This window comes from Epinephelus lanceolatus, chromosome 21 (genome assembly GCF_041903045.1).
Source record: "Epinephelus lanceolatus isolate andai-2023 chromosome 21, ASM4190304v1, whole genome shotgun sequence".
Classification (NCBI taxonomy): domain Eukaryota; kingdom Metazoa; phylum Chordata; class Actinopteri; order Perciformes; family Serranidae; genus Epinephelus; species Epinephelus lanceolatus.
Window position 1 is genome coordinate 27,113,003 of NC_135754.1, and position 17,553 is coordinate 27,130,555.

General features: G+C 41.3%; 1 protein-coding gene and 1 long non-coding RNA gene across 6 annotated transcripts in view; one reads left to right on the forward strand and one right to left on the reverse strand.

The window, feature by feature from the left end:
• Positions 1 to 16,970, reverse strand: part of LOC117247165 (uncharacterized) — an 82,351-nt gene extending 65,381 nt beyond the window's left edge. Inside the window, exons 1-2 of the long non-coding RNA XR_004500803.2 lie at positions 16,894 to 16,970; positions 16,718 to 16,804 (exon numbers count right to left, since the gene is read on the reverse strand). This is a non-coding gene — a long non-coding RNA (uncharacterized LOC117247165). The remainder of the gene's footprint in view (positions 1 to 16,717; positions 16,805 to 16,893) is intronic.
• entpd1 (ectonucleoside triphosphate diphosphohydrolase 1) overlaps positions 1 to 17,553 on the forward strand; it is a 36,383-nt gene that overhangs the window by 16,843 nt on the left and 1,987 nt on the right. For all 5 annotated transcript variants that reach the window (XM_033611467.2, XM_078163529.1, XM_033611468.2 and 2 more), the window contains 6 exons: positions 7,037 to 7,187; positions 7,509 to 7,668; positions 7,784 to 7,987; positions 8,988 to 9,245; positions 13,996 to 14,109; positions 14,256 to 14,393. In XM_033611467.2, the coding sequence (XP_033467358.1) occupies positions 7,037 to 7,187; positions 7,509 to 7,668; positions 7,784 to 7,987; positions 8,988 to 9,245; positions 13,996 to 14,109; positions 14,256 to 14,393 (1,025 nt within the window). The remainder of the gene's footprint in view (positions 1 to 7,036; positions 7,188 to 7,508; positions 7,669 to 7,783; positions 7,988 to 8,987; positions 9,246 to 13,995; positions 14,110 to 14,255; positions 14,394 to 17,553) is intronic.

The following is a 17,553-nucleotide window of genomic DNA, read 5'->3' on the forward strand; positions in this document are numbered from 1 at the left end:
CAACGTCTGCAGCACTTTAGAGCTTTTCCTGGGAAAATCACTTTTAAATTTTGCAACTGAAAAGCTATTTGACTGAAAAGCTATTTGAAAGTAGTGACGTTACCACCATGCTACTAAGAAATGCCGTTAACACTGCCAGTGGTGTCCTCAGAGGTTCCCGAACACATGCATTTTCCCTAAAACGAGCGAAGAAGCAAGCACAGATACGTTTTGTTTAGTTCAGTTTTAGTAGTGAGTATAAAAACGACACTTGGACTACACTGCATGAGTTGTGTGAGAGTTTGCAAACTGATCCCCTTGAAATTAGGGGATACCAATCATCAGTCAGAGACCCCTTAGTCGCCTGAGATTGCTTCAAGCCAAGCAGTCGTTTTTTTGTTTGCTTGGTGAGCGCTCTTGACTTTCACACTATTCTTTAGACATCTGCAGACATGCCCCTGAAACATACCTGGACACACCTATATGCTTCAGTCGTGCATTTAAGGGTATTACCTCTCTGGAAGATTTGTATATTGGCGATTGTCTTGCCTCTTTCCAGAAACTGCAGCAGACATTTCAGCTCCCTACTCCACATTTCTTCCGCTTTCTACAGTTGCATTTAAGGGCTCATGTCCCACTCCATCAGCAGAAACCTTATCATGCTGCTTTAGACAGTTTCGTGGCTGTTAAACCATATACTAAAGGTGCTGTGTCTCACTTTTATAACACTCTAGTTAAGTTAAAATGCCCATCATCAAAATCATTTAAGGAAAACTGGCAGGAAGAATTGGGCACGGAGATCACAGATGAAGTGTGGGAAACCTGGATTGAAAATATTCGCAGTAGCTCAGTAAATGTGAGGCATGATTTGATACAAGTCAGAGTTGTTCATAGATTACAGGAACTTTTTGGGGTCATTAATTTGACTTCTTTGCTAAGGCCGTTCCTTAGGTACAGTGAAGGATATGAAGCTCAAGTCTCTCAGTCCACACTGCCAGCAAGAAAATTGCTGCTTCAGTTTTGGAAACCTGAGAAGTTCCCAACTTTTGATATGTGGCTAAAGGAATTCGGTCATGTTTTACACTTAGAGGAAATGAGATTCACCCTGTCAAACAGAGAGGGAACTCTTTAAGAAAATCTGGCAACCGGTTGTTAGTTTGATTGAAGAATTAAAATGAATGGGCAATGTTTTAACAGGTCAACTGTGCCATGATATCATATGTCAGTACCCTGTAACTTGTGGGATAACTTATGTGTCATCTTTCCTCTCCTTTTTTTGTCTTACCTCCAATGCTCCCCTGCGTCGGTCGCAGAGGGACGCAACGTCTCCGCACAGCCCTCCGTGTCGTAGGTATGCAGAAGCATAAACCTTGCTTTACTCAAGATGAAGTTTGACTACACTGAAGCTATCCCCAGAGAAATATAGCAAGCTAAGCTACGCTACGAGAAAATGGCAAAAGTACTTCGCTACTTGCAAAGCTACTTTTATTTATTTCTTTTACTTTGTCAAATCAGCGTTACCTCAGTGATAAGAAAAACTGTCCGCCAAACAAATAGGTAATGGAAAATGTTCTCCAATAACATGACATCATCAGTCAACCTATTGATGTCTCCTTTTCCTGCTTAATGCATTTCTCTGTCTTGGCCTCTTTCAGTCGGCACCATAATAAATAAAAGTCAGAAATATAAACAATGAAAATAACAAACCTTAATTAAAACATTTCTTTTTGGGGGGACATTAGAACATAAACATGTCCTGCAAATTACACATGACATCAGTATGTCTCTGTTTCCTCTCTACTTTCTTAATACTGTTCTCTGTCTCTTTTACTTTTGTTTTGGCCCTTGTTGTGTCCATTTCTCTGGTGTCCACTGCAAATCCACTAAATATTTACAGTCTGAGGGCAAGACATGTGAGAGATGCGTCAAGAAGTGCAATGTAGCCAGTCAGAGGCAGAGTAGGGCAAGTCTTGCCAGATAAGGTCAATAGCGAAGCAGCAAGCAGAATAAACTCAAGGATTAGTATGTGATGTCATACATCATCATTTGCTTTTATCCAGACCTCCGTAGAACAACGTCTGCAGCACTTTAGAGCTTTTCCTGGGAAAATCACTTTTAAATTTTGCAACTGAAAAGCTATTTGACTGAAAAGCTATTTGAAAGTAGTGACGTTACCACCATGCTACTAAGAAATGCCGTTAACACTGCCAGTGGTGTCCTCAGAGGTTCCCGAACACATGCATTTTCCCTAAAACGAGCGAAGAAGCAAGCACAGATACGTTTTGTTTAGTTCAGTTTTAGTAGTGAGTATAAAAACGACACTTGGACTACACTGCATGAGTTGTGTGAGAGTTTGCAAACTGATCCCCTTGAAATTAGGGGATACCAATCATCAGTCAGAGACCCCTTAGTCGCCTGAGATTGCTTCAAGCCAAGCAGTCGTTTTTTTGTTTGCTTGGTGAGCGCTCTTGACTTTCACACTATTCTTTAGACATCTGCAGACATGCCCCTGAAACATACCTGGACACACCTATATGCTTCAGTCGTGCATTTAAGGGTATTACCTCTCTGGAAGATTTGTATATTGGCGATTGTCTTGCCTCTTTCCAGAAACTGCAGCAGACATTTCAGCTCCCTACTCCACATTTCTTCCGCTTTCTACAGTTGCATTTAAGGGCTCATGTCCCACTCCATCAGCAGAAACCTTATCATGCTGCTTTAGACAGTTTCGTGGCTGTTAAACCATATACTAAAGGTGCTGTGTCTCACTTTTATAACACTCTAGTTAAGTTAAAATGCCCATCATCAAAATCATTTAAGGAAAACTGGCAGGAAGAATTGGGCACGGAGATCACAGATGAAGTGTGGGAAACCTGGATTGAAAATATTCGCAGTAGCTCAGTAAATGTGAGGCATGATTTGATACAAGTCAGAGTTGTTCATAGATTACAGGAACTTTTTGGGGTCATTAATTTGACTTCTTTGCTAAGGCCGTTCCTTAGGTACAGTGAAGGATATGAAGCTCAAGTCTCTCAGTCCACACTGCCAGCAAGAAAATTGCTGCTTCAGTTTTGGAAACCTGAGAAGTTCCCAACTTTTGATATGTGGCTAAAGGAATTCGGTCATGTTTTACACTTAGAGGAAATGAGATTCACCCTGTCAAACAGAGAGGGAACTCTTTAAGAAAATCTGGCAACCGGTTGTTAGTTTGATTGAAGAATTAAAATGAATGGGCAATGTTTTAACAGGTCAACTGTGCCATGATATCATATGTCAGTACCCTGTAACTTGTGGGATAACTTATGTGTCATCTTTCCTCTCCTTTTTTTGTCTTACCTCCAATGCTCCCTTGTGTTTTGTTTTATCTTTTGCTGTTGGTACATTTCTTTACTGTATTTACACTGTTTTGCAAAAACCAATAAGCAGACGAAAAAAAAAAAAGACTGCAGCGAAATTTCATTCACTTTTAAAACTCCACACCTGATGAATTACTGCGCTGGAGAAACCCTTTGTCAATGATTTACTTTACATTTCTGGCTGCAGATATGGACACTCATTATAAAGTGAGAAACCCCTGACGCTTTACTAATGACCAGTCATTTTGTGATAAGCCTGGTAAAAATTGGGTTAGGCCATCCTAATGAGTCAATTCTGTGGTTGTACATGTTGATAAGTTCTTAATGTATGGGTGTTGGTCTGCATGTTCTATAGCTGTTTATTTTTTTAAACAGATAAGTGGTCCAATGATTCATTGGATGGTCATTTATGAGAAATCAAATATCAGATATAGTGGCTGAAGAGACAAAGGAAATCATGCTGGAGGTGAACCAAATAGATTTTCTGAACATGGCAACTAGGGCTGCCCCCCAATAAAAACTTTGTTAGTCAACCAATAGTCGTCATTTAGGGCCATTAGTCGACTAGCCACCTGCATGTTTACAATATTAATTTAATGATTAAGCTATATACTTTGGGCGGGGCAACACAATGGTTTGAGTTGAAGGTGTAAGAAAGAATAGTATCAGTAACATTGTTAACACTGTGCTACATTACAGAGAAATACAAAACCGTACTAATGAACCTTCATTAATATAGGCCTATATTTTATCTACAAGTGCACGTCACACACTGAGCGAGCCGCCTGTTAATGACGCTGTGGGCCAATGGGCATGTAGCTACTTCCATGTTTCAGGTGATACGTCATGTTTGTAGTCGACCAATGAAGATGAGTTTACATATCACCTTGGGTTCGTCCTTCACCTTCTCAAAATGATCCCACACTTTGGATTTCCTGCCCGACATGTTATTAACTAGCCTGTGGAATAACCGTAGGTACCAGCCCTGGAAATTAACATGGCTACTGTCTGACTGCTGAGCGTGGACACTTCCTGTGTCTGTCCTTTGAAATTAAATTCCATGGTCCAGTTATGTTAGGCTTTTTGTTCGTTTTGTTTTGTTATTTTTCTGCAACTAAGTGACCAATAAATCTTGCCGACTAACAACCTTCCTCGTCGACTGACGTTTGGTCGACTATTGGGGGCAGCCCTAATGGCACCCAAGAGATTTCCTAAATACAGAGCCAGCTAGCGATTAGCTTAATATAGCTTAGCTTTGGCTGGAAATCACACCGTGATGACAAGAGTCCTGTAAGCTAATTATCTGTTGACTTCAGAGTCATACCAGCCCAGTTGCCAGAAGAAAATGTTGGCATTGTACATTTCTGCAAACCCCAGATACATAACAGTTGTACATGTGATACACATCATTTCAATGTTTCTAAAGTGACGTTCAGATTACATGTATATGAGGTGGCTTTGTTATCTGGAGGTGGAGGGGATTGTGGATGGCCTAACACATACAGTAGACGAGACAGCTGCCGAGCAGCACTGCAGAGCACTGCTTGAGACCAACAGACACTAGACAGTATTTCTAGCTGATACTGTGGCACCAAAAACTGATAAATGAAGCCAAAACATGATCTTTAACAAACCATAACCATGTGGTTTTTGTGCCTAAATATAACCCGATGTGAACCACAGCGTTGTTGAAGAAATGTGTTGTCTTTAAGAAAGGTCAAGTTTCAACACATTTGCTACATAATGGACTCTTTTATGGCCGACATCACAATGACGTCATTTTATTAGCTGGAGGCAAAACACGACTCGCCACCACAGGGCTGTAGGCTACATAGGAGTCTTAAAATGTCGTCTGGTTGTGTTATTGGGAGCCAGAATAGAAGGAGTCATGGCTCAAAACTTAAATTTTATCACATACCAGCCACCACTGCCCGTCAACAAAAACAAAGACAACCATGGTGAAATGTGATAAGACGAAAGGATCGGACTGAGGCAATTATCAAAAATGCTCACATGTGCAGCGCACACTTCATATCAGGTTAGGGAAAAAGTACTTCCTGTTGTAGGGATGAATAACGTTATGTGTATTAAGGGTTATCATGTACACCTCATCAGAAACTGGGGAGGTGTTAAGAGGAATATTGGATTTCTCTGTAGCGCTAACTTTTTAGCACATTAGCTAACGTTAGCTTCGATAGCAAAACAAACTGGAGGAAACCGTTCAAGTTTCGCCTTCCTTTGTAAGATTGGCACAGTAATCAACCACAAAGCTTCCTGTGACATCATCCATCCACCGAATGAGAGTATACGGATGGGCCAGTCTGGTCCCGTTGGTCAGTGTTTACTTGGTCCCGGAGAGTGAGTGACCTGACATGGTGCGTTTGTAAATTCAGTCTGACACACTGAAATGAGAGCTTCATGGGTGAAGAAATGGAGCGTTACATTTCCATATAAATTAATGAAAGGTTAAGTTAATCACATATTCACTCGGCTCTGCTCTTTCTTTTCTCCGAGACTGTGGTGCTCTGGATGAGCCAACGGTCCATTTTGTGCCAGAGTGTGCTCCGACACTCAGAATGAGCATTTCCGAACGCACCACTCACATTGTCTTCCTCCATTGTCTAAAACAAGAAACTAAGAACTTGCTAACTCGCACTAACTAATGTCTGTGGAGAATTGCTTTGCTTCCAGCTAAGCCCCGCCCACCAAAAAATGTCAATGTTCATCACGTAGGCCAACCTGATTGTCATTCTGACAATCAGGTTGATCTTACTGTACAGACATTAGAGTGGTATCAATCCTCTCATCCAACTCTCCGCAAAAGAATGCATAGGCTAAGTGTATGTCCCAAAAATGCCGAACCATTCCGTTGACAAATCTTATATTAATTATGATCAAAGCCAATGGTTACAACATGATTCGCAGAAAGTGTTATCTGTGTTGTGTTACAGTGCTTGTGTTGTATGCATGTAAAGATGTAAAGTCAAGGTATAGTTTGTCCTTGAACTAGAATGAACATGTGTCTGCCTGCCTCAGCCTCAAGGCAACCTTCTTATGCAACCATCTTTTGCTTAACTATTAAAGCACTTTGAATACACATCATATATTGGACAGGTCTGACAAGCTGACATCTGCTGTTCTCTTTAACCACTGCTCTATCACAGCACTGTCAGTGTGTGCTGGCCTCCCTCTTCATGTCATTTACATTTGGTTTAGAAGTCTCTAGGTTGAATGCCGCAGACAGGGTAAGGAAGTCAGACAGTATTTGAGATGAGCTAAAGCGTTGCTCTTTTTGGTCTTTTCATGGGATTTGTTAACAGTCAAGCAAACACCAGGCGTATTATTTAATTCAGCTACATTAACTGAGAAGTTAACGCAAGTAGGAGGAAGGAGGAAGTGCATCCTGAATATCTAACCAAGGATACCCTTGGCTGTAATTTTGCCCATTATGAAACTCAAATCCAGCAATTTAGGACTAGAATACTTGCTTAATTAAGGGAGGGTACATCCAGCATGTTTACAGGAAGCCGCCACCTTGATAACATCTTCGAAAAGCTTTCTCCTCCACAGCAAACTCCTTAGCAGTTTATGGATTTGCACAGATGACCTTCAATTCACAAGCAGGCTGGCATCTCTGAACTCGAGACTCTTGTTATGTTTCATGGTGGCTAAATCCACTTGACATTTTGCTCAACCTGCAGGTCCAGGTATCTCCAGCTACGCGTCTGATCCATTGAAGGCAGGGGAGTCTCTGAGAACATGCATGCAGGAGGCCGAGCAGTGGGTGCCCGGAAAGAGACACCACGAGACCCCTCTTTATCTGGGAGCTACTGCTGGAATGAGATTGCTGAAGTACGGCACACGTGTACGCACACACCGCCATGATCGAACATTGAATAAGACAGCGGGTCTTTTCATGCCGACACACTGGTGTACCCCAACCTTTACTCTGTAATTGTGTTCGCACTGGCAGTCGAAGTGCTGCTATCTGTAGCCTTCTCCATGTGCCTGTTCTGTGATTTATCTCCACATAAACTCTACTGCCAGAGCAGGGAATATGTTACAGTCAAATCCATTATATATGACACAGTCTTTTTATGATTCATGAGCTGCTGTACTGATTTGATTTATGGATGTGAATCAGTCTAATGAATTTGTGTTGTGTATGCGCAGTATGGAGAACAGCTCGGCGTCAGACAAGGTCTTTCAGGCGGTGGAGGATGCCCTGAAAAAGTCTCCCTTCTCCTATCAGGGAGCGCGACTACTCAGCGGCTCGGAGGAGGGCGCCTTTGGCTGGGTCACAGTCAACTACTTGGATGACCGCCTCAAACAGGTCTGCATGCACGTTGTAAATGCAAATTTGTCCACTTTTAAAATGGGCCTTGTGTGTGTCAGTCAGCGTGCTCCTGCTGTGCATTGACTTCAATGCCTTTTTGTCATGGCTGCAGGGCTTGGAGACCACAGGCGCCCTTGACCTTGGTGGGGCCTCCACTCAGATTAGCTTTGTTTCCGGTAATTATGATGGTTCAGAGTCACCCAGCAACTCCGTGACCTTCCGACTCTATGGAAATGACTATAACCTGTACACACACAGCTTCCTGTGTTACGGGAAAGACCAGGCACTGCGACTGACGCTGGCACAGCAGTCTAAGGTAAATGTCTGTTTATTCTCAGTTAACACTGAGGGACTATTTAAATCTAATCTGAGATTATTTGAGACATAAAGGGGCAGTTTACCTCAAAATCAAAAATCTATAGTTTTCCTCTTACCTGTAGTGCTCTTTATCAGTTTAGGTAAAATCTACCACAAATTACACATTTAAACAGCTCCCAAACACAAAAAATGTCCCCTGGGATCTATATATATATAAATCAACAGGTGATTTCCTTCTTTTAGTAAAATCCTAAATGATTGAGTTGTTTTTTTCCAGCTGGACCTTTATGCTCTGCCATTTCTCCTCTAATCATCACGCTGTAACCTGTGACAGGCTGTTGTGATACCACAACTATCCCCATTTACATATATGGAGTTTTTTGTTGAGCTGTGAGCGTCACGTAGGTTTACATTACCAAAGGTTTATGACAAAATCACTTGACAACGCCGACTCCTGTGTGCACACGGCGTGAAAGGAGAGGGAGAGACGCTGTGCTGCTGCCAGAGGAGCCGCTGATTGAGTTCCCTCTGAGCCGTAACTCATTCAAAGAGTCTGAGAAGTCCGGGGCTGTTCATGAAACATTCAGGACGCCACAGTTTATTCCACACTACTGAAGCTGCTCCTCTTTTTGGAACCACCGCAAGTCACGAATTATTTCGCTACTTTTGGTCATGATTGCCGGAAAAAAACATTGCTGCTAAGTTTTTCAGATATATTTTTTAGTGCTTTGATCACCACAAGCCGAGAGCCATCTATTTACACTATATTTGAGAGAATTCTTACGACCAGTATCTCTCAGTAACTCACACCAAAACTATACTGATAAACAGCACTACAGGTAAGAGGAAAAATATGCATTTGTGATTTAAGGGTGAACTGTCCCTGTAATAATCTAAGACAGAAATGATTTGTTGAAATGTGCACTGATGCCAACTTTAAATTCAATGAGCTTCCTCTCTGTGTCTCTTACACCTCTCCATCTTGCTCTCTCTCCTAGGCAGGTCCAGCAACAGTAGAAGATCCCTGTTTCCACCCTGGCTTCACTGAGACAAGGAACTACTCGGTCCTCTATGACAGCCCCTGCGTGTCAGACAGGAAACCCCAAGGAGGTCCCGCAACTTTCACTCACACAGGGACAGGAAACTTCCTTAAATGCCAGGAAGCCGTCAAAAGCATCTTCAACTTCACTCACTGCAAATACAGCCAATGCTCTTTCAACGGGGTCTTCCAGCCACTTCTGCGGGGGCCATATGGGGTAATGTAACATGGTTGTCAGCGTTTATTTATCAGCATATATCAGTGGCCTGTGACACAGCGTGTTTTTGAAGGGTTACACAACATAAAGATATATCACTTAGTCATAGTTCACTGTGCAACTTCTGTTTGGACTTGGAGTTGCGAGTGCGACTTGTTCACTACCTGTTTTTGATCTGTGTCACGATATGAACTCCTTAAAAATTTCACTAGTGAAGTAATTTGCTTATTAGAGCGTCATCCAAATTACAAATAATTTTTAATTTCTCCCAGCTATCTGGGATTTGGAGGACCTGATGAATATAATGAAACTAAGCACTGAACAGGAAGTAGTTTTTGAAAAAATAAGTCCCCTTTAATGGGGACAATCGGTCTATTTTTACTAGTCACTTGCGTGTCATAGTACAAAACAGTTTATTTCAATGCCTGAACATGGCTGTGCAAAAGCAACTTTGCAAACAGCATCACGTAACATTTCTAAATGCCTTGTGATTTGTTGGTTTTGTAATTCTGTAAAAAATTTTCATGCGCTACACTCCAAGCTAGGAATGTCCTCTTTGACTGTAGAAATAGTCTGTCACACCTCACTGGCCTGTGTGAAATACTGCAATACTACAACGATAACGTCCCATTGTCCTCAAACGAGTACGTCCTAATTAACAGTGTTGTAGCTTGTTACTGTTGCTAAAACTGGCCAAATTTGTATCCCATATCAGTCAACGCATTATTAAGCATTAATAAGCAAGTTTCAACCCTAAAATTTGATCGGATTTGAACCTTGTTCACTTTTGTGTCGCGATCAGTTGTAGAATGACTTGGCCAAGATGGCAGCCATCTTGTTTTTACACAGGTAAGTGTATTGTGCTATTGCTACCACAAGATGGCACATAAAAGTGAAGGTTTCCCACACATGAATTTGTTTGTGGCAGCCCACCACAATTAAAACATCTGCTGCCACAAATAGACTCTATTTTTGTTCTATTTGAATATATATACAGTACACGCCAAAAGTTTGGACACACCTTCTCATTCAGTGCGTTTTCTTTATTTTCATGACTATTTACATTGTAGATTCTCACTGAAGGCATCAAAACTATGAATGAACACATGTGGAGTTATGTACTTAACAAAAAAAGGTGAAATAACTGAAAATATGTTTTATATTCTAGTTTCTTCAAAATAGCCACCCTTTGCTCTGATTACTGCTTTGCACACTCTTGGCATTCTCTCGATGAGCTTCAAGAGGTAGTCACCTGAAATGGTTTCCACTTCACAGGTGTGCCTTATCAGGGTTAATTAGTGGAATTTCTTGCTTTATCAATGGGGTTGGGACCATCAGTTGTGTTGTGCAGAAGTCAGGTTAATACACAGCCGACAGCCCTATTGGACAACTGTTAAAATTCATATTATAGCAAGAACCAATCAGCTAACTAAAGAAAAACGAGTGGCCATCATTACTTTAAGAAATGAAGGTCAGTCAGTCCGGAAAATTGCAAAAACTTTAAATGTGTCCCCAAGTGGAGTCGCAAAAACCATCAAGCGCTACAACGAAACTGGCACACATGAGGACCGACCCAGGAAAGGAAGACCAAGAGTCACCTCTGCTTCTGAGGATAAGTTCATCCGAGTCACCAGCCTCAGAAATCGCAAGTTAACAGCAGCTCAGATCAGAGACCAGATGAATGCCACACAGAGTTCTAGCAGCAGACCCATCTCTAGAACAACTGTTAAGAGGAGACTGCGCGAATCAGGCCTTCATGGTCAAATAGCTGCTAGGAAACCACTGCTAAGGAGAGGCAACAAGCAGAAGAGATTTGTTTGGGCCAAGAAACACAAGGAATGGACATTAGACCAGTGGAAATCTGTGCTTTGGTCTGATGAGTCCAAATTTGAGATCTTTGGTTCCAACCGCCGTGTCTTTGTGAGACGCAGAAAAGGTGAACGAATGGATTCCACATGCCTGGTTCCCACTGTGAAGCATGGAGGAGGAGGTGTGATGGTGTGGGGGTGTTTTGCTGGTGACACTGTTGGGGATTTATTCAAAATTGAAGGCACACTGAACCAGCATGGCTACCACAGCATCCTGCAGCGACATGCCATCCCATCTGGTTTGCGTTTAGTTGGACGATCATTTATTTTTCAACAGGACAATGACCCCAAACACACCTCCAGGCTGTGTAAGGGCTATTTGACCAAGAAGGAGAGTGATGGAGTGCTGCGGCAGATGACCTGGCCTCCACAGTCACCGGACCTGAACCCAATCGAGATGGTTTGGGGTGAGCTGGACCGCAGAGTGAAGGCAAAGGGGCCAACAAGTGCTAAACACCTCTGGGAACTCCTTCAAGACTGCTGGAAAACCATTTCAGGTGACTACCTCTTGAAGCTCATCGAGAGAATGCCAAGAGTGTGCAAAGCAGTAATCAGAGCAAAGGGTGGCTATTTTGAAGAAACTAGAATATAAAACATATTTTCAGTTATTTCACCTTTTTTTGTTAAGTACATAACTCCACATGTGTTCATTCATAGTTTTGATGCCTTCAGTGAGAATCTACAATGTAAATAGTCATGAAAATAAAGAAAACGCATTGAATGAGAAGGTGTGTCCAAACTTTTGGCCTGTACTGTACATACATACCATGTGGTTATTAATAGCACCACACTGTTGGAGCGCAGAGCTCACCAGGAGCACAGACTGAGCAGCAGAGTGTCAAGCGCATTGAAAGTGAAACTTTACAGCCGCTCCTCTCATCCATCGATCTTATTAACACTGAACAGATCGAAAGATCTTTTATCCACCCCGTGAGTCACAAAGTGCTGCTGAGGAAAAACAGAACTTGTGGAGAGCTCCGCCTGTGCTGTGTTCATGGACCCACAAAAACCTCAGAATTGAGAGACAGGACATGGAATGATACAAAGGGACACAGGCATTTAAAAGAAAAAAAGACCTTAAGGATTCTTTCAAAGAGTTCATACTCAAGTTTGTTTGCCCTCTAAGTACAATTTGTTGAGGCAGGTGTGAACACACCACTCACACTCAGGTGTGCACCAAAACAATAAGACTAAGACCGTCTTTAGGTGGTGGTCTTGGTCCAGTTACAAAGGAACTGCAGTCACATGACACATTGTTTGGGTTAAACATGAGCATGTTACTGTCCTGGAGGATTATTAATGTGCACCTCCTCCTGTACTGCCTTAATATGCACATTCAGCACATCCAATGCATCAAAACTAGGGATGCACTGAAATGAAAATTTGTGGCTGAAGCCGAATAATATTAAACGCTTGGCCGAATACCGAATACTGTTGTTTAGTTTTTCATTAGTTTTTGCAGATGAACCCCCTCCAGATTAGTGTTGTCACGGTACCAAAACTGGGACCCACTGTACAATACCAATGAAAATATCATGGTTCTGAGTAGTATCACGATACCACAGCGAAAATGAGACAGATGTGCCTTTTGTCATTTATAAAAAGATAAATCACTTTTCTATAATACATCAATGATATTTCAATTTCAGTTACTTATTGACTTATTCATACTTCAAAAACATAAGTGATTAACATAGAGGGGATTGAAATAAAATAAATAAATAAAATAAAAATCAACCCTCCTCCCCTGACAAGTAAAGAACAGTCCCTAAAGTGCTGTGAGGTTTGTGGGCCATGAACAGCTTGTTTCTCCTCTGACACGTCACACACCTGTGTTCGGCTGGCTCGGCTGTTCAGGTACTTCTGGGCAGTCATGACGCCAAGAAGAGGATATTATTGGAGCCGAATTCTCCGTCGCGGTAACCCGATGGCCGCCGTATTTGACAGGAATACATTACTGTCTGTGTCTGTGACCCCCGTTCAACCCACAATCGGTGGGATTCGCCTTTTGTTTCTGCTGCCGGTTGAAATCTGTAGGCTGCTCGCACAGTGTGCTGAATGATTTAAGTCTATTTTGCTCGCTCAAAACAATGAGCAATATACAGCAATATAGTCCACGATGAGCAGCGCTAAAATCAACCTGCGTAGTTGTCCCTCCATTGTGACATTAGAAAGTGTCACATTTATCTTGCAAGTGTACTCTTCTTCAACGTTTGCTTTACTTCCTGGATTTTTCCCATATGGAAATTCTGACCAATCAAGAGCAGCTTTCTCACACAAGGCATTTGATCTGGTCCACTTGTAAATGCTGCCGTGAGAACAAGAACCAGCTCTAGGCACTTACACAACTTTGTAAAAAATTTGGCCCTGATTCGGACCAAAGCAAGACAACTCTAGGTCTGAAAGAACCCTAAGTTTGCTGTTGTTGCCAGTCAACCCAGTTCAGCAGAATGAAGTATAAGGTGCAGCAAACCCAAAACTATAATGTCCCCATATGAGGACAAGGGGTTACAGAAGGTTTGTGGGGTTAGTTTGTAGTGCATGTAGCATTTTGAACTTGTATGTGAACACTTCAGCTTTCCAGAAACTGTCTCTCTCAGTAACCCTGACTAATTCAGACCTCATTGCATGGACACTTCTCCTTGTAACTAAACAGTTGCCAGAGAATTCCTCATGAGGGACACTGTTTCTGGGAGGAGACGTTGCTGTTGAATTGTGTATATCCTCACAGATACTTGCAAACAAAGACAAATAACCTCTGAGTCAGTGAGACCAGAAAAACCCTTATGAGAATTATTTATAAACTAATTACTTCATTTGCTAATGAAAGAGCTAATTTCCTTTTGCCTCATCTCTTCCTCTCCCCCTCTCTCTCACCTCAGGCTTTCTCTGCCTACTACTTTGTGATGAACTTCCTCAATCTGACCGACACATCCATCCCTCTGGAAACTGTCAGGAAGAGGGTTGCAAACTACTGTGCTACCCCCTGGGAAGAGGTCGGGTCATAGTTATGCATCACTTACACACACAAAACAAACATCCTGCCATATTTATCTGCTGTCCCGTCTTCTCTGCTGTATGTCCTCCATCATGCCTTTACTGTACACTGATGATATCTCTGCCACGTGAACTGCTTGAACAGGTGAAGCAGCAGCATCCTGCTGTAAAATTAAAGTATCTGGCTGAGTACTGTTTCTCTGGCACGTACATCCTGACCCTGCTGACAGAAGGATACAACTTCACCTCAGAGAGCTACTCCAACATAAAATTCATCAAAAAGGTCAGTAGATCACGGTCGACTCCTTTCCTTTCTCACACACCTCATAGCGTTAACACCCTCTGTCTTTGTGAGTGCAAGTGTGCCCTTAAACTTATATCTTTGAGGTAACTTTTTTGAGTTGCAGACCTTCCCATTTGTTTAGACTTGGATTTAAAGATATAATATGCAACTCTTCTACATTAAAATGTGCTTTTTGTGAGCTGTATTTACGTCCCATACATATCGGACAATGTTCAAACCCAGAGGAATCTGTAATATTAATCAAGGACAGGGTCCGAGTGATGTGTCACACACGCATCAAGGTTGTGGTTGTCTGCCAGATGCTGTCTTGAATTGATTTTTATCCAGTTTTAAGCCACATTTTACGACACACATTATAGACCTTGGTCATTTTTAACTATGTTTTAACCGGATGAAAGATTTTAAGGCCCAGACACACCTAACAGACTACACAGAACTAGTGGCGACAAAGACACACTGCTGCATTGACTGACGTCGCCGTCTTGTTACCAGTTGGCACATTGACAATGCATTCAAATGTTCATAAGCTTATGAACAATAATACAAACCATCACAAAATGTTTCTGCTGAAGAGCTCAATGGCTACAGAAAAACAAATGTATCTTATGTAACAAGTCTGTTTTGGTCTCATTCCCTCTTGACTTTAGCTCTTTGTTTACATTCCTCACTTCCATTTCTTTACTCGTGCATTGAACTGAACTGTCAATCAGAGTGATTTCATTCACCAAAAGGCTCTCAAGATGCTAATGCCAATTCACCATGCTGAATCGGCCAAAAAAAAAAAAAAATACAGGGGCCAACAATGGGTAATGGTGAGGGACAAACCAAACTGCCTGGGGCAACAGACGCTCACCGACGGCCAAGCATAGGCTTGGTGTGTCAGGGCCTTGAGTCAACAGACGTCTGGATCTTACATGATCACAGAAACAAGCTAAACAAACATAAGCAGCAGCTTGACTCCAGCCCCTGCTGTGCTGAAAAGCCTTGTAAAAACACCAATTTTCAACATGAAACTACCTTATTCAGTGTTTTTACCATTTTAAACCACCATGTCAATTTGTTTTGGAGAGTAAGAGACCACTGCACATAATTCGGCTCTCAGTAACACCCCTCTGCTCATCTGGATCTTAAGTTACCAAAGAGAAAAAGGTGAGCACACATTAGGTGACATCAGTGACCAGCCAAACAACATCATAGAAAACGCTTATTTTTAACATAAAACTGCTTTATTCAGTGTTATTATCAGTTTAAATCACTGGGTCTGTTTATTCTGGAGAGGAAGAGACCTCTGTGAATCATTCAGCTCCCAGTAAAAACCTCCTGAACATTTAACACTGAAGGAATGACAGCATTACTCCATCTTTTGTTGTTGTTAGAAGTGAGAGACCCCATTGCGGCACATAATTACACACTGTACGTTTAATGGGTTCAGGCTAGAATCACTCAGGGTTAGTTTTGCTCTCCCAGAACCAAAACCTCAGCTTTACTTTCAGCCCAACCACCTCCCTCCTTGGTGACCACTTAGCACAATATCCCTCTTAAAAACACAGATTTTAATAGCATTACTAGAGGCTAAAAAGATTACACTTGATTGCTCAATCGAAGAAGAATTAAATAAATGATCCATCAAGGACCGGCTCAGTCTAAAAAAAACCCAACAGCAATCTTACCAGAGACAATGTCAAACAATAACAAGACACCTGATACGCATTTCCTCAGTCCAGAGACACTTAGAGTACGTCAAGGAATTGACCTTTACAGTAAATGGCTGTAGAGTTACATTATGCAGAAAAGGATCTGCTGTTTAAGAAGAGCTAAATCCTCCACACTGGACCTTTAATTATGGTACAAACAAGTGAAGCTTTAACATAAACTGTGATTAAAAATGTAATGTTTTGAGTTGAATATTTCCTTATGCACAGCTAAATACAACATGAAGAGAAATGATAAATGTGACTTCATATCCTTTAGCACTTCCATGAAGCCAGGAAGCAATGGAAATAATGACTCTAATACTCTGCTTGATACTCGATTTACAATCAGCCAGCAGGAACCCCCCCTGAAATGCCAACACCATCAGGGGAACACATCACCAAAAACAATTCAGCCCATTAACAGGAGCAGGCTTGCAACTTTTACAGCTTGGTCATTAAAGCAACACACAGGAAGGAGCAGGAAACAGGAAATTAACTCATCTGCTACATTAAAACGTCTCACACCAATGCAAAGACACGTCATGTAGCAGCACACAGCGGATGAACATGCTTCTGCAGCACATGGAAATAATTCAAGCTGAATATTACCTCAGACCCAGGTGTGATGGAAACCAGGTGAGAATCCCCGCGTCAGGAGTGGCAGCAGTCACAAGGCGAACACGGTGAAACCAGCGGCTGTGACGTAGAAATCAAACATTTGTTGAATACGGGAACACCGGACTGTTGCAGATCAGCTGCTGCTGCGGTAGAAAAACGGCTCTGACCTGTGTGTGTGAGCAGAGTGGTGACGTTGGTGTGTTTGTAATGGCCGCGCTGCACACCTGCATGAACATAATTGGACCCAACGAGTCAGCTGGCAGCTCAGCAGGTGAGGACTAATCTGGGTTGGTGACTGTATGGAGGATCACAACTGTCAGGAAAACCACTAGAAAGCATTGAAACAGACTATAAAGAAATTATTAAATTATTTTGAATTTATCAATATGTAAATAAATATACTCAATTACTAAGCATTTCATTTATTCCTATTTAAATGGGGAATAAATAGGGTAAATTACAAGAGGGTGTAAAAAAAAAAACTACATGAAACAATCTACAAAATTGAAATATAAATATAAATTAAATTTAATGATAAATTATTATTATTATTTAGTTATGAATATCAATTAAATCAATATTTAATAATAAATTAAATTAAATTACTTTAATAAATGAAAAATACATTAAGTTAAAGAATAAAGTAAATTAATATTTATATATTATATTAAAATATAATAAAATATTAATTAATAATTTGTTTAAAATAATTTCAAAATCAATTTGAAAATGCAGATTTAAAAGAGCAATAAATGCCAGATTTTTCACTTTTTTTGTTGTATATGTTAGTAGGCTATTAAAAAAAATCTGCGTTGTTTTTATGTACT